Source organism: Heteronotia binoei, chromosome 4 (assembly GCF_032191835.1).
Source record: "Heteronotia binoei isolate CCM8104 ecotype False Entrance Well chromosome 4, APGP_CSIRO_Hbin_v1, whole genome shotgun sequence".
NCBI classification, from domain to species: domain Eukaryota; kingdom Metazoa; phylum Chordata; class Lepidosauria; order Squamata; family Gekkonidae; genus Heteronotia; species Heteronotia binoei.
This window is the reverse complement of record NC_083226.1, coordinates 49207388-49227685: the sequence shown is the minus strand read 5'-3', so window position 1 is coordinate 49227685 and position 20298 is coordinate 49207388. Positions and strand designations below refer to the sequence as shown.

At 44.8% G+C, this 20298-nt stretch overlaps 1 protein-coding gene across 1 annotated transcript; it reads left to right on the top strand.

Annotated features, from left to right (window-relative positions):
* Nucleotides 1-3302: 3302 nt before the first annotated feature.
* Nucleotides 3303-19734, top strand: ACER2 (alkaline ceramidase 2). Its single transcript, XM_060237227.1, has 6 exons — nt 3303-3722; nt 9793-9907; nt 11666-11807; nt 13834-13971; nt 16804-16941; nt 18832-19734. Exons 1-6 carry the CDS (start codon nt 3615-3617, stop codon nt 19016-19018), a joined length of 828 nt encoding a protein of 275 aa, XP_060093210.1. The 5' UTR covers nt 3303-3614; the 3' UTR covers nt 19019-19734.
* The last annotated feature ends 564 nt before the right edge of the window (nt 19735-20298 follow it).

Sequence of the window (20298 nt, the reverse complement as noted above, 5' to 3'; positions counted from 1 at the left end):
CTCGCCACGCTCCTGGCCTGCCTCCACCCTCCCCTTCTCTGATTTTACCTCAGAGGCGGAGCGGAACGGGCGATGCCGCTGCGCTGCTGCCGCCTCTTCTCCGGTTCACCTTAGCTGCTCCTCCAAGATGGGGCGACTCGCCACGCTCCTTGGCGCCGTTTCCCCCCTCCCCCCGCTTCCATTTTTTTGGAGAGCGGGGGAAGAGGCTGTAAATTCTGGGGTCCCCCACCAGGGCGGGAGAGTTGGGAAGCCTAATGTTCCCTTTACAGTGGCAGAAACAACTGGAGTAATTAGGCAAACATGGAGTGACTGTGAGGTGAGGATGTCTGCAGAATTCAAGGACTATATCATGGGATTAATCTCCAATGATGAGTCAAGTACTAGTGACTTCTGACTTCCCTTTCTGAAGCTGTGTTTAATTTGACAGTTAATTGACAAGAACACAGTCTCTGCTTGAAGAAGAGGACGTGAGGAATATAAGCGTACAAGTGTAGGCCTGCAAAACTCACAGTGGTGAAGAATTCCATCTCCCCTCTGCTTTCTTGCTGGAACAGCTGCTACTCCTGGATTTGCTGGGAAGCCCGCTGTAACTCCCAGATTGCTTAGCCGCTGCCACCGGGCCCACTGTGGCTCCTGGGCTCTCCTACAGCATCTGGTGGGCCCACTGTGGTTCCCAGGCTGCTTCACCAAAGCTAATCAGAGAGGTCTCAGCAGTGGTGGCAAAGAAGCGTACAAGCAGGCCCAGCCTGTGGGCACATGGCGCCCCAGTGCCCTCTGCCCCCACCCCACACTGTGTTCCTCCACCCTCCAATCCCCTCCGCGGTGCTTCCCCCTCCCTCCCTTTCTCCCAATCTTTAATGCCCACTTAGGGAACCGATGGCGAAGCGCCGGATCCCGGGGCTCTTTCAAGGCAGTCTCCAGACCTTCAGCGCTGTGCTGGCAGTGAAAGGATCAGCAAGCTGCTGAAAAAGCGGTCACTGCCACCACTGCTTCCTCCCCACTTCCCTCCCACGTGATCAGGAAGAAAGAGGTAGTAGCTGCTTTTTCAGCAGCTTGCTGATCCTTTCTTTTGCTGTCGCCACAGCGCTGAAGGTCTGGAGAGCGCTGGAAGGCTGGCATAGGAGCACTGGCCTCCCCACCACTTTTTCTGCCAATCAGCTGATTGGTGGGGGAAGGGGCGCCTTGAAAGAGCCTCGGGAGCTGGCGCTTCATTGCCGGTTCCCCGGGCATTAAAAAGTGGGTGGGAGGGAGAAGCAGGCAACTAGTGATTTGCCTAGGGGGCGGGGCGGGGGCCGATTTTGGTGCCCCTGCCCCGCCGGCACCCTAAGCAAATGCCTAATTTGCCTAGTGAGCAAGCCAGCCCTGCCTGCAAGCCATGGTGAGCCTGCTGGCAGCTGCAGAACCAAGGAACAAGCCCAGGAGGAAACGGGGTGCGGTGGGGGAGCAAGATTCCCTCCACAGTGGACCGCTGTGACCTGCTGCAGCTCCCTGGCTTTGTCACCACTGACACTGGGCCAGTGCAGCTATTGGGATCCACTGCAGCCACCAACCACCATGTTCAAGGTTGGAAAGATTTTACTTTTGGGGGGGGGGGTGTTATTCCTCCCTTTTATTTATTTTTGTTCAAGAAATCAGATTTTTCTGCAAACCTGGAGGGTGGTCACTCAAGTTTGAGGGAAGAATTTGTTTTGGGTAAGTATGGTCCCAATCCATAAATTTAGGTATCCACAGATGGGGGTTCCACACTTGGGAAATATAGAGAAGCCTTTAAGTGAGTCCTCATAAACTAAGTGGCATCTTTAAGACAAAAAAAAGTTTTATTCAAGGTATAAGCTTTTGTGTGCATGCACACTTCTTCAGATAAGTGCACATGAAAGCTTAAACTTTGAATAAAACTTTGTTGGTCTTAAAAGGTACAACTAGACTCACTTTGTTCTGCTGTTTCAGACCAACATGGCTGCCCACCTGAATCTATCCACACATACTAGTTGCTGTCTCCCGTCTAGCCTGTATGGGAGAGAAGACTCGGTTTGTTCTAGTTTGCTGTGTAGGTTGTAGTATACGTGTGTGTATAAGTATCTTCCCCCTTGGAAGCAGTACACAAGCCTATTCTTCAAGGTGCTAGAGGTGCTGACTATCTGGGTAGAGGAGCTTATTCCTGTACACCAGACCTCCTTCCCCACCCCTCCAACCTAGGATGCACAACTATTAAGGACTTGTCTTAGCAATGAAACTCAATGTTCTGTCGCCAGATTTGACAAGTCTTGTGGTAAGCTTGCCTGGAATGAAATTGCTCCACTGCAGACTAGAGGGAGGGAGAAAACACGTTTTTGAGCGGAACAAAATCAAAAATCCCTTCTGGCAACCTGATAATCAGCACAGCAAGCCACAAACAAACAAAAAACAACACCCTGTTCCTCTTGGTGGCCTTGTAGAGAATATTTTAGTTGGGCGAGCATTCAGAAATGGCTCCCCTGCTTGTTTATTGCTACCCATCCACTGTCCCGGTTCGTAAATCGGCCAGCAAACTGTGCACTAGCGCGTTTAAGGCAGGCCAGAAAACGAGACTAAGGAATACACAGAAGAGGGGATGGGAGAGTGGTAACGTGGACTGTACCACTTCGGCTTGGAAGCGGGGAGATCAAGTTTGAACGCTTGTCCATGTCTCGAAGAAAGAAGGCGACGGTAAGGCATTCTTTCCGACGCGCTGTCTTGCTACAAGAAGAACGAATGTTTAAGAACAATTTAAGAGAGTTTTAATTAAAAGTTTCCCCCTCGTTTTGTAATCTGAAGTGGCACGACCCAGCTATTCTACACACACCCCCTTTATGCCATGTACGTCGGAGTGCACAGTTATTTGGGATTTCATGCCACCAGCGCTGAGGCTTGTGTTGCGGCAGTTTTGTCCCACCTTTCCCGAGTGCGCAAGGCCACAGCAAGCAGTGAAAAACTTTAAAACTAACAGAAAATCTGCACATGAAAAGAAACACCAATCATCCAACAATATTCGCTCGCCGGGACTGCAGCCACAATTTCTGTCCCCGCTTTCCCACCGCTCTCTTTGCAAGTCTCCTGCCCCGGGTCTTTGGAACAACGAGAGAGGCACTTTGCAAGTGGCGTCTTTTATTCTGCTGAGCAGCCAGCTCACGCACGTTTACTTGGGAGTAAACACGTGCGGCTTTGTAGAGTCGATTGTTACTCCCGAGTAAGTGAGCCTCGGAGCTCCGGGGGCTGTGGATTCGGTGACGTCACACGTGACAGGCGCTCGCTCCGGCGCAAGCGTGCGGGATCAGCTGGGCGGAGGCGTGCGCTTGTGCGGGCTGTGAGCCTCAGAGGCAGGAGCTGCTCGGGTGTCCAACAGGCTGCGGGCGAGCGAGCTGTGGCGGAGCGCTTCATATCCGGCTGCAAGAGCAGCAGCAGCAGCAGCTGAAGAAGAGGGAGGGCAAAAAGAAAAAGCGGATCGGCGGTGGCAGCACCTTGTCTCTTGGGGCCTCCTGGAGCCTTCTGAGCTTGCAACCCCCGGAGCAGTGCGGGGCGCCTGCGGCTGATGCGCCTCCCCAGAGCTGGCTCAGCCTCCCCGCAGTGTCGCTTGGCAGGCTTAAGGCGGGCTTGTCATGACCACCCTCCGCTTGTGGGATCAGCTGCGAGCCGGCAGCTCCGAGGTGGACTGGTGCGAGGATAACTACACCATCGTGCCCACCATCGCCGAGTTCTACAACACGGTGCGTATCCGGAGCGCAGCCCTTCTCGGCGGCTTTGGGTGCCTGCCTGGGGGCTGGAAGGAAAGAGGGGGGCGGGACGCCTCTGGGTTGCCCCAGTGCCCAGTTGCCCCCCGCGCCCAGTTGCTTCAGCCCTCTGTCTGTCCCACGACACGCACCGTGCAGTTCTATGCAGAAGCGATGCGAATAGACTTGAGCCCATGTGAACGCACTGGTTTCATAGCAACAGGCTTCAGTGACTAGTTTCGGGTTCAAATTCAAGCGGGCTGGACTTGGGGCGAGGCGCCATATCAGTTCTTTTAACTGATACTGGGAATAAGAGTATTTATAGAAGAGGCATATACCTCCTGTCCTGTTTCAAATACAAGCTCAGCATATTAAGGCTGGATGTTACGTTCATAGGGGTAGAAATAAACAGTGCTGGAGGCACTGGTTCTTGCATGGGAATTAGCATGTGCACGATTGTATGGGTAGATTGCAGTCTCAGGCACCCCAGAGGCAGCCCTCTTGAGCACACTGGGACATTTGTTTATTGTTTTGGTTTACTGAATAGCCCACCTTAATTTCCCATGGGGACTTAAAAGTCATTTACAAGGTCATTCTCTGCTTCCTTGTACTTTCACAACAACCCTGTGAGGTGCGTTAAGCGGAGAGAATGAGAAAATTATGGGCCTAAGAACCTCCAGTAAACTACCCTGGTTGAACAGGGATTTTGAACCTGGGTCTCCCTAATCCTAGTCTAACTGCTAATCCCACATAGGGTTTGGCTGCAAGTGGTGAACTGTTTCAGCTGCTGAACTGAGGAGAGGCTGAAGCATTATCTTGGGTCATCTCTCCCAAGGTGGACATCTGCATCTTTGCTTCCACACAGGCATCATGTTAGTTAAGCTTTCCAAATAAGCTCATAAAAGTTACAAGCTCCTAGGTATTTTTACTAGTCTTCTCTTTGTAGGTACCTGTGTTACCTGTACACGCATAGCTGGAAAGAGAAGGAGGGTCCTTTGTTTCCATTTTCAGCACTTTCATGGCTTATATGCAGTACAGTGACTCTGTTTTCACCTGTGAGACTCTCCCAAACCTGGTAATGTCAGGAGGAGTGTTGCTATTCCAGTGGAAGAAAATTGTTCCACACTCCCCTATCTCTCTGGCCTTTTGTTCTTATTAGAATAGAATAGCAGCCAGTCGCCATAGCAGTGTTGATCCTTCCATGTTGTCAAGAGTACTTGCTCACTCTCCAGATTCCGTGCCCATTTTGATCAGTTTTCATGGAATGTGTACAGTGGCCGAACAATACAGTTGTCTTGTGAGATGCTGTCTGCTGTCTGGCTGTTTATTAATTTCAGTTTTGTTCATGGGCTGATTGGCTTGAAAGGGAGTCCAAGAGGACTCCTTTTCAAGCCTTTCTCATGAGGCTAGAACCAGGTCCTTTTTTGTAGAAAAAGCCCAGCAGAAACTCATTTACATATTAGGCCACACCCCTTGATGGCACCATTGTTTTGCATGGTTTTTGTGGAAAAGGCCCAGCAGGAACTAATTTGCATATTAGGCCACTTCCCCTGACACCAAGCCAGCCAAAACTGCATTCTTGTGCGTTCCTGTTAAAAAAACCCTTGCTAGAATTATTAATTCCTTGCACATAACTCTTCATCATCTGAGCCTGAAGCACGACACAGAAGTGAAAACGGAAAAACCACAGCAAAACTTATTTGCTTCTTTCATGTTACGCTTCATTCAGATTGTAGTTACATATGCTTTGGTGTAAATGTGCCATTTCGATCCTGTTGAAGTCAGTGCCAAATCCTCCATTCTTTTGAATGGCTCTGACCCTAGAGCTGAGAGTATCTCTAGCCACCATGCTGTAGTATTCACAAGTTCCAAAGTTTCCTGTTCCTTTCCACCTGTATTGTTTTCTTAAACAACTCAGAAGCACATCTGTATGTATTTACTCACCTAATTCTGTTAAGTCTGATAGTATAACCGTAAGGATCTTTTCCCAGAAAAGTGTTTTTAATATTGCTCTGTAAGAAAATACTGCTCTGTAAGAAATTGCTCTGTAAGAAAATACTGAAAACTTATTAACATAAACCAAAGTAGTTACTGTGTTTAGTGTAATTAAAATTAAGATTTAAAAGCTTTACATAATGTTTATTTGGTAAAGAGTTACATAAGGGTTGGTACAAAGGTTATTGCAGCATAACATTTTAATTAAATATTTTGTAAGGCATTTCTGGCCAGAACTCAAATCTCAAAAATCCTTTAAAATGGCATTATTTTGACTAAAAAAGCTGGTTTTAAAATGTGTACAGAAATATAAGTAAACTGAGCACACTAGCCTACAGTTCCAACTAGAAAGAAAAGAAGTACACCAAGATGCAGGCTTGTTTTCTGGACAACAACTTAAACTTCCTCAAACTGAGGAAACTTTCCATAATATTAGAGAGTTCAATCTCATTTACGTATTTAAAAAACAAAACTAATAAGCCAGACAACTGCCTAGAGTTGCTTATTGCCATCTCCCAATGAACAATTTTTCAGTTATTGTTGGACATCTATGGGTTATGAACATTGTATTGCTATACCCATCCTCCACAGTTATCCCTATCAGAATTGGGTCAAAGTTGTTCGTAGGCTACATGCCCAGGCTAATAACATGCACATTAAACACCCCCAGGGAGGCATTTATGTCTCCTAATGAGCTCAGTAAACACCCATCAGCTGCAAGAGGTATTTTAAATGTAAAGTTAATTTTTGTGTTATTGACTCTGTGTGTACCTTATGCAATGAGTTTCTGGCAATTTTTTTTAATGAGACTGGTCCTCTGGTTGAGTCAGAGATCAGTGATGTTGCATGGGAAATTGCCATCTTTGTCTGTGCATTAAACTAGGCATCTAGCACTTAGAAGTGGATTAGTTTCCCCAGAAGTAAGGGAGCAAAGAATCTTACTGAATTCAACATCAAACTGGACACATCTCTGAGCAATATTGTATGATTTTTGGCTTCAGGAGATGGGTGGCTTTCCCACACATGAGCTTATTCCCCCAGGAGCACAACACATGACCATGTTCTATATTATTTCCAGCAAGGCTTCTTTCTGAAACAAATTGCTGTTATTCCCATTTTGCAGATGGGCTACTGAGCTGAGATCAACTTTCTTATAGTCTTGCTCTTTTGCCTTAGGACATACAATGAACAGCCGTCAGTGAGATGTGTTTAGGATACACTATGCACTTAACAGTGCTATTTTCTTCCAGACTTCAGATCCTTTGGAGTTATTACACAAACGGTTATTACACTAACCAAAGCAGGTATGTCAGAAAATAAAGCAGGATCCAAAGACTGAATGTGCTTGTTTCAGTTCAGGGCCTCTATTACACAGGATCTAAAACATATACATCCCAGAAAGGCCCTTCCAGTCATTGAGCTAAAATGGGAACAAATAACATTCTAATGTCTGTATGCAGGAACTCTGCATTCCTGTGTCTGAATTAATCAAGGTTCATCACTGAAGCCTGGAGACCAAGGGTGTGGACAAATATTTAATGGTTTGGGTGGGTCCCCTGCACAGTTCAGCAAGTGCACCTGTGTGGAGCACTTCCTGTTTCCCCTAGCAAAGGTCAGGTGCTGTTCAGACTGTTCACATGTTTGTCTGAGATCATGTGCTGCACTTCCATAAAGATAAATCCTTCTGTACCCAAGAAACCAGATTCTTTACCAAAAGCAATATTGTATAAATATGTGTTTTTTTAAAAATGGGCATATGTGTGTTTTGCTTACCTTTTTTTGCTGCTTCTAATCATGGAGAATGCAGAAATATGAGTAATACAGAACAGCAGGGAATGGGGAAATAAAAGAAAAATATTCTTGGCAGGTGCTAAAAGGCCAAACCAGAATTGTAGGATGTGTTGGTGCCCAAGGGCATGATTCACTCTAAGGTAAGCATTTGAAAGCCCCACTGATTTCAGTGGGGATGAGTTAAAGACATACATGCTTAAATTAACCATAATTAATTATGTTTTGATGGGCTTAGCTGGACTGGAGTGTAATGTAATTATGAGTTATATCATTAATCCTTCTTACTTTTCTCGCCATAACTTCCCAGTGGGTCAGTTAGAGCCTACTATAAAAGACAAGGCGTCATTTTTGCTGGAGGTGGTAGGGATTGGACTTGGATTTATACATGCAAAGTGTGTTCTCTGGCACCGAGTGATGACTTGTTTCCCCCAGCCTTTTTTGGGAAGCATAAATAAAGTCTGTAACAACACATTAATGAAATTTCATGTTTGGCACTCAGATTGTATCTAATTACTGCTTGCTAACAACAACAAAAATTTCCAGGCAGTGGCCTTTCTGGTAAATGGTCAGTGTCTTTTGTCGAGTGTTGTGAGGATTTTAAGCAGCTATACCACCAGAATATTTTTCATACAGTTGGAAGTTGAAATTAGATGCTTCACATTAAAAACAAACTATTTATTGTCCCTCCCTCCACCCTCAAACCCCACCCCAGGGTTTTATTTTAACCAAAAAGTGGTGAAACCAGGGTTAGAGTGGTTGGGTGTTAAGGTTTAAAACCAGATTAGCAAATGCCTGCTTCATAAAGTAAAGCTTGGCTTTAAATAAATATAACAACGTTGTTGTTACATTTATTTGAGTATTCAGTTGTGCTTTTTCTCAGGATCCCCTCCTACCAGAAGAAGCTCCATTGCCAAAGGCTAAGTGTTAAACAGGTTGGCAGCAGCAGCCGGTCCCAAATCCCTTCGGGGAGTAATGCTAATGTTCTGTTCTTGTGTAGATGAAACAAACTGGGCTTCTGCTAATGATTCTGAGGATGGCCGTCTGCATCACCGAGAGTACAAAGACTTTCTTTCTGGAAAACATCCTAATCACAGAATGTGATCCTCCTTCAGGGGAAAGGGTGTTGAATTAGCTCCTGAACAGAAATCACAAACAGAAAGCAGGCATCTTATAGGATGTACCTGTGCTCTTTTTATACATGTGAATACTGCCTGGGAGAGTCTGAGCCTATCTTTTCAGCCAGTGTGCTACAGTTTCCCTTAGTGAATGAAAGGGTACCACTCCAGGGCATGTTTATGTGAATAGGTTGTGCTGGGTGTAGCTTCTGAGCAGAGTGGGATGATGGCAGCAAGAGAGTAGGTTTTACTGTATGCATTGCATTGCCAATAGTATACTGGATTCAGTACAGGGTGCTGGTTATTACCTTTAAAGCCCTATATGGCTGAGGACATGTTTACCTTAGGGACCATCTCTCCCCAAACGTTCCCCGGAGGGTACTTAGATCCGGAATGCAAAATCTTTTAGTAATCCCTGGGCTGGGGGAGGCCAGATTGACATCTACCAGAGAGAGGGCCTTCTCGATTGCTGCCCTGTTGGTGGAATCAGCTGCCGGAGGAAGTTAGGGCCTTGCGGGACCTCACTCAGTTCCGCAAGACCTGTAAGACAACACTATACTGGCTAGCCTTCAACTGATTAAGAAGTACTGAGCGCCATCAGAAATGAAATAACATCGAATGATATTAGCACCTGACTGTTTTAATGTTTTAATTTAATTCTAATTATGATGTAATTACATGTTAAAATGTTGTTATGATTTTACTGGATGTGAGCCACCCTGATCCTGCCTGGACAGGGAGGGCGGGATATAAATCTAATAAACCATAAACCATTGACAGGCCCCCAAGCCCCAAGCACTCAGACACGTCACTGTCTCCCCTTTGTTCTTCTGCCACATGGTATTCCCTGTATCACCAGTTAGCCGCCATTTGACTTGGAGAGTGTCCTGACAATGAAACAGTGTATCTTCGAAGAGTGGCTAGGTGCATAGTATGCAGATGATATATTATTGGGGGGGGGGGGGCTGAGTGGTCTTGCTGCAGGGGAAAGACAATCATGGCGTTTGCTCCTGGGTCCCACTACCCAGTCCATCTGTTTCGATAAACCTTGCACACTAATCAGCTATTTCCCCACCCTCTAACAATCTAAATTAAAATAATCATATGAATTTATTTCACCATTCCTTCCTGCTTATTTAATACATTTATTTCATTTTCCCCCCCAGATAAGCAACATCTTATTTTTTGTTTTGCCACCTATATGTATGTGCTTATTCCGACAATATGCATCCTGCTTCAACAGTGGAATATATTTAATATGGACTCTACTAGTGCTGGTTGGTAAGTCCTTCTATGAGACTCTGCATATGTGACTTGAAAACAAAGGGAAATGCTATTTTTCATATGGAAATTAGCACAGGGTGGTTGTGGAAAAATCTGTTTTTCACATTTGCCGTAAAAATTGCCTGATTCAGAAGCACAAGACGCTTCTGACTGTTTAGTGCATTTTTATTCCATTCTTCTTCCAAGCACCTCAGGATGGCAAACATGGTTCTCTTATCTTCTGTTTTGTCCTCACAACCACCCTGGGAGGTAGGCTAGGCTGAGGCTGTATGATTGGCTCAAGGTCACCCAGCAAACTTTCATGGAAGAGTGGGGATTTGAACCAGAGTTTCCCAAATCCTAGTCTGCAGGGCTTTTTTTTGTAGCAGGAACTCCTTTGCATATTAGGCGACACACCCCTGATGTAGCTAATCCTCCAAGAGTTAGTAAAGGGCCTACTGTAAGCTCCAGGAGGGTTGGCTACATCAGGGGTGTGTGGCCTAATATGCAAAGGAGTTCCTGCTACAAAGAAAGCTCTGCTAGTCTGACATTCTAACCAGGCCACCATACTGGCTCTGGTTCTGTTTCGGATCCTCTCAGCATAGCTTGCTGTAAATAAGATGGTGTCAGTTGCCACAGATTTTGTGGGGTGCAGTAGCCCTTAGTTTTAGGCAGCAAGAGAAAATGGAACCTCTCTGCTTCTTGATCCATTGGCCCCTTTGGCTGCTTGCTTTGCACTTTTGCTTCCATATCAAGCCTTGGACTCCTCTGGCCATTTTAGCCCCCCATCCTGCCTTGTTATTCTGCATCAGGGTGCTTTTATTTACCTTTTTAATTTCACTTATCATATTGGTCAGTCATTCATCCAGAGTGATGCACATAAAATGATACCAGAGGGGTCCTGTCTTTGCTTATTTGAAAGAAAGCCACATCGACTTTATTGGGAACTTAATAAATAAATACGTATGAAATGGTACTGCAATACCATAAAATCCAGTGAAAACATCATTCCTGAACCATAGTAGTAACAATACTCATCTGTATAAAATCTAAGCTTCAAATACCACTGGCCCCCTCCACTAACTCTTCCCCCCCCTCCCACCCACGCCCAGAAAAAGAGGTCTTCACTTGCAGTAGGCGGAAGAGCTTGGGTTTCTTTAACAAGTAGTGTGAGTGCTATATACAGAGAAGGCCCTGCTGCTGCTTGCTCCTGCAGAGATCCCCCCCCCAGATTTTAAGGGGGGGCAGGATTAGGAGGTATGTGGTTTCTAAGGGTACACAGGACCTAGGTTTCATGGATAGGCACTCAAAAGGGCTAGTGGAGTAATGGGTCAGGATATACAGAAATTGTTTTTTGTTTCAAAGATTTTAAGAGTATAACCTCTGTATAGGAATAGTCTTTGTACAAACAAAATCCTGGCAGTCCTTGGGTCAGGCCCAAAGGACTGGGTGGGGTGTGTCCAGACAGGATTTTTCTTCCTTTATCTTCTGCATCTTTTCATAATTCCTGAAAAAATATTATGCAAGATCACCTTGAGAAACACTTTCAGGAACACTATGTGTTCATTTGAAATCTTGATTATGCAACTTGTTTGTTTGGGGGGTTTTGGCATGCACACACACATAACACTTGGTTTCAACTCAGTTACCAGCAATTTTAATTTTCGAACATGTATCATCCATGCACAGCATCTGCTCTTACTGAATCTTGCTGAGAAGAAAGCATTCAGCAGTACCTTAGTCTGTAATGACCTTTTACTTCCAAATGTCTCCTAGGAATTGGATCGGTGTACTTCCATGCTACGCTTAGTTTCCTGGGTCAGATGCTCGATGAACTTGCTATACTCTGGGTTCTGATGTGTGCTCTGGCCATGTGGTTTCCCAGAAGATACCTACCCAAAATATTTAGGAATGACAGGTAATGGCTTAGGTAATGTTGACTTGCCTATTGTAAACAACCTGTGGTTGACAGGTGACAGTCAGTAGTAATGGACAAACTGAACTCCCCTTGCTAGTGTGGCATTGCAGGGGAATGTACTTTAGGAACACTCAGCAGGAGTGCGATCGCATATATTAAATGATGCACTTTCAATGCACTTCCAAACTGGATTTTACCATGTGAACTGGCAAAATCCAGTTGTAAAATGCATTGGTAGTGGACTGAAAGTGCATTATTTAGGGTGTGTGATCGCAGCCTAGTTGACACATGAGTCTCACTGGATCTTCACAGATCACCTGGGTAACTTAGAAAATATCCCTCAGCTGCTTCTACAAAATGCTGAGGTTCCTAGGTAGATGTAATGAGGTTGAACATTTTTCAAACTGCCTTTCTGGGCAGTACTTTAAAGGAAAATCAGAAGAGTCAACTTTAGTGCAGATCCTGGGTTCCAAGATAGATGAATAAATATAGTCAAGGTTCCTTGAAGGGTAAAGAGCCTTAAACTGCCAAAGCTTTACCTTTCCATCTTCCTAAAACTGACTTTTCATGATTTGCTGCTGTTTACTGGTTGCATCTCCTTATTTTCCAGAACAACCTAAGTTGACCTTTCGACCAGAAATTTGCTGAAATAGCTTGCAGCACAGCTTGCTGTTGTCAGCCCAGTCTTGTGACTCGTATGAAACTTGTTTATGCCTGTGAAATTGTACACTGTCTGCTTGTGTCGGGATGCTGACACTGTCTGCTGCTCCCACCCACTCCCAAATCTAAACGAATCAAACATTCTCCTGGGGTAGCAGGCAGCGTTCTGACATGTGATTGGATGGCAGCTGTGCAACATTCTGTGTTGCCGTGACTGCAGCTTGTTACACAGATTTTGAAGCCGGTAATAAAGCTTTCAGCCATTCTGCTGCTGTTATTCTCAGGAAGGTTGATCCCTGGGCATTTTGCACTTACACAGAAATTAATCTGCTGCTCAAGTATGAAAGGACTTGACTGTAAAATACCTGTTCTGCAAAAGTAGGGGAAAGTTTGCCAGCTGCTTCCTTGTAAAGGGATATGAATTGGATTTGATGAATGGGCCTCCTTTGTGCTTGATATTTTGCATTCTTTGCCTGTAACTAAATACATATTGCAAGATTAAAGTTCACCAGCTGAAACTGTCTGTTTGGATAGGAGTGTTAATGATGTTGAAAGTTTTTCAAACTGCCTTTCTAGGCAGTACTTTAAAGGAAAATCAGAAGAGTCAACTTTAGTGCGTATCCTGGGTTCATTGGTCTATAGAGGTTATCAGTTAGGATGCTGAGTAAGGTTTAAATTGAGGTTGGGTTGATCTTGGGAATCCCAAATTGACCCCCAGCAAAAACAATTATTGTAGGGTTCCTCCCTCCACTGTTGTTGAGAAAACCACTTTCAATGTGGTTTAAACTGCTCCTGTAGAACCTTACCTTTTCTTCTCCCAAGGCCTGGATACTAGAAGGAGATGTGTAATAGCCCCCCAAAATTGGTCTGACAAGACCTCTCTAACCCAAGTATACAAAAGTTCTGGTGGAACTTTCTTTAAATTTTTTTTGCAATCCTTCTTTTTAACCTGCCCTGGTCCAGCCCTTCTTATAGTCACTTGGGCTTCAGGAGAAGGGCTTGTTAAAAAGGTTCATGAAGGAGGCAGAAGAGGAGGAGGAGATATCCTCAGGGCTCCCCTCCCCCAAGGATCTTTCAATTTTAGCATTCAAAGAAGGCTGCACCTCACAGCTTAAAGAATCACTGGGAGGCAGGATGGGATGAGGTTGGCCTGTGTGGGTTTCACCTGAGGGCTGAAGGAGAGCATTAATTTGATGGTTTCTTAACAGTGGCATACTTCTCCCCGCCCCCACCCAGTAACATGTTCAGTGTGTTCCATGGTTGCTACCAATAAATGCAACTTCATTTTACAATCTTAACTTGTTGATATTTACTTGCGTCTGTTGATTTAAAGCCTGAGTAACTTTTAAAAATATGTCTTATTCAGAGGCCGATTTAAAGCAGCCGTAGGGATCCTTTCTGGAGTCACAACCTGCCTTGCCTTCATTAAGCCGGCCATCAATAACATCTCGCTGATGACGCTGGGCATTCCCTGCACTGTGCTGCTAATTGCAGAGCTTAAAAGGTGGGTAGCTGTCTTGTCTATGTCTGGCTTGGGCAAAATAGTTCTGTTTGTTGAGGATTTATGTTTGGAATGCATGTAACATATTAATTAGGGGATAACTGTTGCGATTGCATCACTTGTGGTGTGTCAGACTTCTTTTACTTTACTTTGTAACCCATCCTGCCACCAAAGCAAGGCAAAGTCACAGAGCCAAGATGCACCTATGGGCCTCACTTCCAAGCCAGCATTTTCCCTTTCAGAGGGGAACAAGATGTTGGTCAAACAAAAATAAAACAGGAGTCTTGTAACGCCTTAAGAACTAACCAGTTTTTAAAATCTAGCATAACCTTTTGCGTGTTGAAGTCCAGATCATCCATTACGATCAGGGGTGGCCAACAGTATCTCTCCAGATGTTTTTTGCCTACAACTCCCATCAGCCCCAGCCAGCAATGGCCAATGGCTGGGGCTGATGGGAGTTGTAGGCAAAAAAACATCTGGAGAGCTACCATTGGCCACTCCTGCATTACATGAGAGATTCTTAACTAGCCTCTTTTCTCTGAAAGGTTTTGCTAAAATATACGTTTGTTTTTAAGGTGGCAAAAAAATCTTTAAAAAAAAATTGCCCCGATAAATCCTTACCTGAATGGCCCAAGTTAGCCTGATCTCATCAGATCTCAGAAGCTAAGTAAGATCAGCCCTGCTTAGTACTTGGATGGGAGTCCACTAAGGAATTCCAGGGTTGCTATGCAGAGGCAGGCAACAGCAAACCACCTCTGTTCGTCTCTTGCCTTGAAAACTCTACAGGGTCACCGTAAGTTGTCTGCAACTTGACAGCACTTTCGACCACAACAAACTAATGTAGCTGCCTCTCTGGAGCTGCTAAAAAGAGCTGCATCTAATGTAGATGAAGTTTCCATTAGGCTGTAGTACATTGTACTGGTTGTCTACTTGGGGATAGTAAGAGAAGTGGGAACTGTGTTTTCCAGATTTCTTGGCATCTGAGCATCTTTTACAGCAGCACTCTAGATTCTATTGTAGAATTTGTGACCAGGCCTTCTCACTGGCACATTGTCTCTGCCACCCAGCAAGTTTTGGGAGGAAGGGTGTCATCAGGAGTCCCACAGTTCCAAGATTTAGAATGGGTGTGAAAATAAAACAATTTTAAAACTTTCTGGAAAATAATTTATTTCCCTGAGTTATTTTGAATTTAGAAGGGGGCTGCCAACAGTTTGTGAAGGGAGCTGGGGAAACTGAGGCTGAAAAAGGATGCCATTTTTACAGTGCAGTTAGAAGTCCAAACAAGGGGAGGATATCACATCCCATAGTGAGCCCATTGTGTGAAGTGGCAGCCATGCAGTTCTAATGCCAGAGAAGTCCTTCTGCACCTTTACAGTTCAGGAGCCTTGTAGGTAGCTACACTGCAAAGATATGGAATGAAGCTGGATCTGACAAAATGGCACTGAGGTAGTGGAAATAAATGTGGTTTAGTTCAGGTTAATTTGAATGGTTGACAAGGGCTTGTTCTTTTATCAGTTAGGCAGTGCTTTATACAAACAAATCATTGACTCTCCCAAATAGTACCTTCTTACATGAAGAAAGCAGTGATCATTGGCAAGGCAAGAGACATGCCATAAGTGTATTGGAAGTTGACTGTGGCCTGCTTCATACATTCTCTTAGACTGCTGTGGATGCCATGGTTCCAGAATTGTTCCCTGGTTTTATCTGCAGTGGTCGAAGTCTATAGCTGTGTCAGTATCTATTTTACTTTCATGGGTGGAAACTGCAGATCTAACTGGGACTATGCCTTTCTGGGTAATGTCCAGCACTGGCCCTTCTGATGAATTGAGCAAAACAAAGAACTGGCCCACCCCTGGAATAGAGCATGACAAAGCTTGAACTGTGGAAAATTATTCAGTTCCTCCCCGAGTGAGCAGAGGATTGAACTTAAGTCTAAATTCAACACTTTTGTATCAGTTCTTTGTATTTTGCTTGACTTGCCTTCTTTGCTATCAGAGGAGATATCGATATGATATAGATCTATCTGTCTGTCTGTCTATCTCTCTATCTATCTAATCTAGTATGTGTGTGTATACATATTCCCTCAACCTAGACTTATTACCTTCTGTGCAACACTTAGCCTAAAAGACAAATTGATTTTTGGCAGAGGCAGTAAATTTTTTAATTATAGTGCATAATTGAGTTAACATAGAGAAGTGGTTAAGGGTATGAGTTGTGCCAGATTCAAACTGCATCGGGATCATAAACTCTCTGGATGGCTTTATGCATACTGTTTGCTCTCTGGCCTTATCTTTTTAATTTTTTAAAATTGTTAATAACTGTTTATGGCTGTTTTAATAACATGTTGTTACTCACCCTGAGGCCTGCTATAGCAGGGGAGGAGGAGCCAGAAATCTAATTAATAAATACTGTAGAGGATAATAATGCTGTCCTACCTTATGAGGCTGCTATTAATGTTTTGAAGATCTGTAGCCCATTCTGGTTACCTGGGAAAAGTTTGATAGATATACCTGCTCAGTGTGATTATGTTATCCTTTGGGTATCAAATGTGCAGTGGAAAGAGGTGAAACTTTGGGTATCAAATATGCAGTGGAAAGATGTTTAAATTCACTGAATTTGACCCAGAATTATCATATTTTAAAATAAAAAATATTATCGTTTTCCCTGTTGAGTATAAATAACACTTTCAACAACATAAAAAATTTCTTCCTTTGATTCACTATATAGATCTAAAATTTGCCAGTCATTAATTAATGTAGTTTTAATCTTCAGACCATTTTATTTATTTAGTATCAACCTGTGTAGTTATTTCTCATCCCTGCCTTTTGCTTTTAGGTGTGATAATCTGCGAGTGTTCAAGTTGGGACTCTTTTCTGGTCTTTGGTGGGCATTGGCACTTTCCTGCTGGATCAGCGACAAAGTATTTTGTGAGATATGGGCCTCGTTTAACTTCCCCTATTTGCACTGTGTCTGGTGAGTCCTATGTGCTGGTTTTCATGAGTGCTCATGCTTTCAGGGTTTGTCTGGATCATGCGACCAAGTAGAAAATCCAGCCAACGGAGACACTAATTTTGTCGTAATGAAAATGTACACCGGAATGAAAGTCATGGTGATAGAAGCTGTTCCGTTGCCTCAATGCTGGATAGGAGTTTCCAAAGACTTGGTGTTAGAGCACATGAGGTGCCAGGTTCAGTCCCTGCCATCTCCAGTGATGCAATTTCATGCAGCTGTATTTGCTTGACCCTGCAGACTCAGCTACTGACAGGCAAAATGGGTGGTCACGGGGAAGATGGATCAGTGGTCTGACTCTGTATCCACCTGAGACATATGTAACGAATGCTGGGGGAGCACTTCCACTGCATTTTATGCATACATGCTCAGGGCAGCCCTAATCAGAGTTGCACCCTTCTAAGTCCATTGAAGCCAATGGGTCTTTCCCCCATTCAGGATCCACTTCAGGCTTCCCTTGCTCTGTTTGATTCTGCACATGCTCTCCACAGAGAGAGCAGATTGGCTGGTCCCAGTGATGGAACTATGTGACTTTCTTCCCCTTCTTATGGAGGATTTTTTGTTACAGTTCAGAAAGTCACTTTTATTGATTTTGTTTGCAAATCAGGCACCAGGCAAAATCAAGGTGTTTCAAAAAAAAAAAAAGCCAGAGGATAGACGGCCATCTGACAGTAATGCTGATTCTATTAACTTATTCAGATCTTGAGAGAAAGGTCAGGAACGGTTCCATCAGTGCTTGGTTCTCGTGGTGCTTTCTTACATGCCCAAGGAAATGCTGATTGCCACTTTGGGGTCAGGTGGCAATTTTTCTCAAAGCCAGTTTGGCCAGGGATCCTGGAGGTTTTTTGCCATCTTCTGGGCATGGAATAGGGGTCACTGGGCATGGAATCTTCTGGGCATGGAATAGGAGTGTGTGTGGGGGGGGGAGAGCAGGGCCGGTGCATGGGAGTAGGCCAAGTAGGCGGCTGCTAGGGTGCCACCTGGCCTTGGGGCGGCACGAGGTGCCCCTCTCCTCCTGCGCCACTGCTGTCCTGATTCAGCGAGGCTTCCTGAGGCTCGGAAAGCCTGGGCAAAGTCGAGGTGTGTGTGGCAGTGAGTGTGTTCAGAGCCCGGCTCTGAGTGCACCCGCTGTTTTCCAGACTTTGCCAAGGCCTCCTGAGGCCTTGGCGAAGTTGGGTGTGTGTGACAGTGACATCATCAGTGACATCATTGGGGCTCGCTTGCACAGTGCACACACGAATACACCACTGGGGGGGCAGAGGAGCAGGGTTTGGCCTGGGGCGCAGGAACCCCTAGCACTGGGCCTGGGGGGAGGCATTTGTGAATTTCCTGCATTGTACAGGGGGTTCAGCTAGATGACCCTGGAGGTCCCTTCCAACTCTGTAATTCTAAGTGCCTGAACATTCATGCTTCACTTTAAAAGTTGTTTTTTTTTTTTAAAGAGCAGATTATCTACCAGGCAATTGTTAAGTTTGTCAAAGGAGTTTTGAGGGAAATGAGTTGCAAGCCCTGATTTCCAGGTATGTCTGTATGCAGCTTTATATAGAAGATACTGCATTGATGTTCTTGGGATTTCATAGTGACAGATAAGCTCACATCTGTCCATGTGCAAAGGTCTTACATCCAAGTTATCAGTGAGGGTTTTTATCTGTTACATTTTTATTCTGAACTTCCTCCAAGGAGCTTCCTATTTTGCCTTCACACTGCACCTGTATGTTAAGTTTGGCCAAACGAGTGATATGCCCAAGAGAACGTCATGATGATGCAAACTGTGCTTTGGAAGAAGGAACCTGAGGCCTCTGTTGGACAGAGTGCTTGGTGCTGGCCTTATCCTTTGTTTCTCTCCTCTCATAGGCACATCCTCATCTGCCTTGCCTCTTACCTGGGCTGTGTCTGCTTTGCCTATTTCGACGCTGTCTCGGAGATCCCGGAACAAGGCCCTGTCATAAAGTTCTGGCCCAGTGAGAGGTGGGCGTTCATTGGGGTTCCTTATGTCACCCTCCTCTGTGCTCACAAGAAATCGCCGCTGAAGATCACATGAAGTGTCATATGCAGAGAAGAGGCCACGGAACTATTTATTATTGATTTTCTCTCCCTCTGAAAACACCTGTGCTTCTGTTGAGGGGGAGCAACAAGGACCGTTTTCCGCTTCTGACATAAGCACATGCTGCCTGAAGAGGTGTTCAGAACAGGCAGCAAGACCTTTGTGTTGCAGAACCTGGGAACCCAAATTCCCGTTTTGTTTGGGTGGCTTTGGAGCTTCTACATTTTAAATCTGTGTTAGCACTAGGCTGGGTTTTATATGGGACTTCTTGAATTTCTGACATGGAATTCTCTGGATGTTCTACACAGGAAGGGATATAATGAGAAAAGCAGGGCTGGGCCAGCAGTCTTATGTTGTCACTTCCTCCTCTCTTGACATGACATGACAAAACACTTGACATTGCATTGGATCATTGAGCTCTGATTTCCCCACCCTTCTCCGAGTTGCTTTCATCATCTGCTACTTGCAGCAGAGCAGCTTAAAACGTACTGACAACATGTCATGCGCTTCATTTTCTTTCCTCTGATATCGTTTAAAGGAGATAAAACAAGGCTGCTGTTCTCTGCAGCAGACATGCAGATCTGAGAATGTCTAACTGTGTTTCCTACAGACTCCAAGGGTGAATTTAAGCTTGCTCTTTCATTGTGACCAAAAGATACAATTGTGAGTTTCAGCTACTATTGAAGGGTTTTAATATTACCTGTTTGTGGTTACATGCCTCTGGCACATCTTTATTTATACTTACTTACATGACTTCTAACCTTATGTCACCCTCTGGTTAGAAGTTCCTGTGGGAAACCAAATAGAAACTCTAAAGAAAGTAGTCCTCATCTTAGTCATGCAGTTTAGTTACTTCTCTGCCTAGCCTGAAGATACTGGATGGATGCTGGCAGCCATTCTGTTGCACATCTATCCCTGAGGTGCAGTAAGCTCTCATTGCCCTTTGATAGTACAGTTACTAATTAGTTTACTGACCTGGGGCTCCTGTGCCTTAAGCAGCAGCATTATCTGCAGGCATTAGCAGAAGGTATAGCTGATCTCCATGGTGCAACATATTTCCTGCAGACTATGCTGATGTTGGGAGGCTGAAGAGCAAAATTGACCTTTACTTTCCACTCAGTTGGTAGGCTGACTTTACAAGATGATAGACTGGTAACCACTTGGTACCCATTTAAACCCAAGGTCTTGGATATGGGAACTGAAGTGGCTTTTGCTTAACTGCTTGGCTTCTGTTGTCCTTTCCCAGCTATTGTTGCTGTGTACGGACCTTGTTTTGC

Coding starts and splice junctions, on each gene's coding strand:
- ACER2 (XM_060237227.1), top strand. CDS start 3,615: ATGACCACCCTCCGCTTGTGGGATCAGCTGCGAGCCGGCAGCTCCGAG. Junction 9,908..11,665: donor GACTCTACTAGTGCTGGTTG/GTAAGTCCTTCT, acceptor AATGTCTCCTAG/GAATTGGATCGGTGTACTTC. Junction 13,972..16,803: donor CTAATTGCAGAGCTTAAAAG/GTGGGTAGCTGT, acceptor TTTTGCTTTTAG/GTGTGATAATCTGCGAGTGT.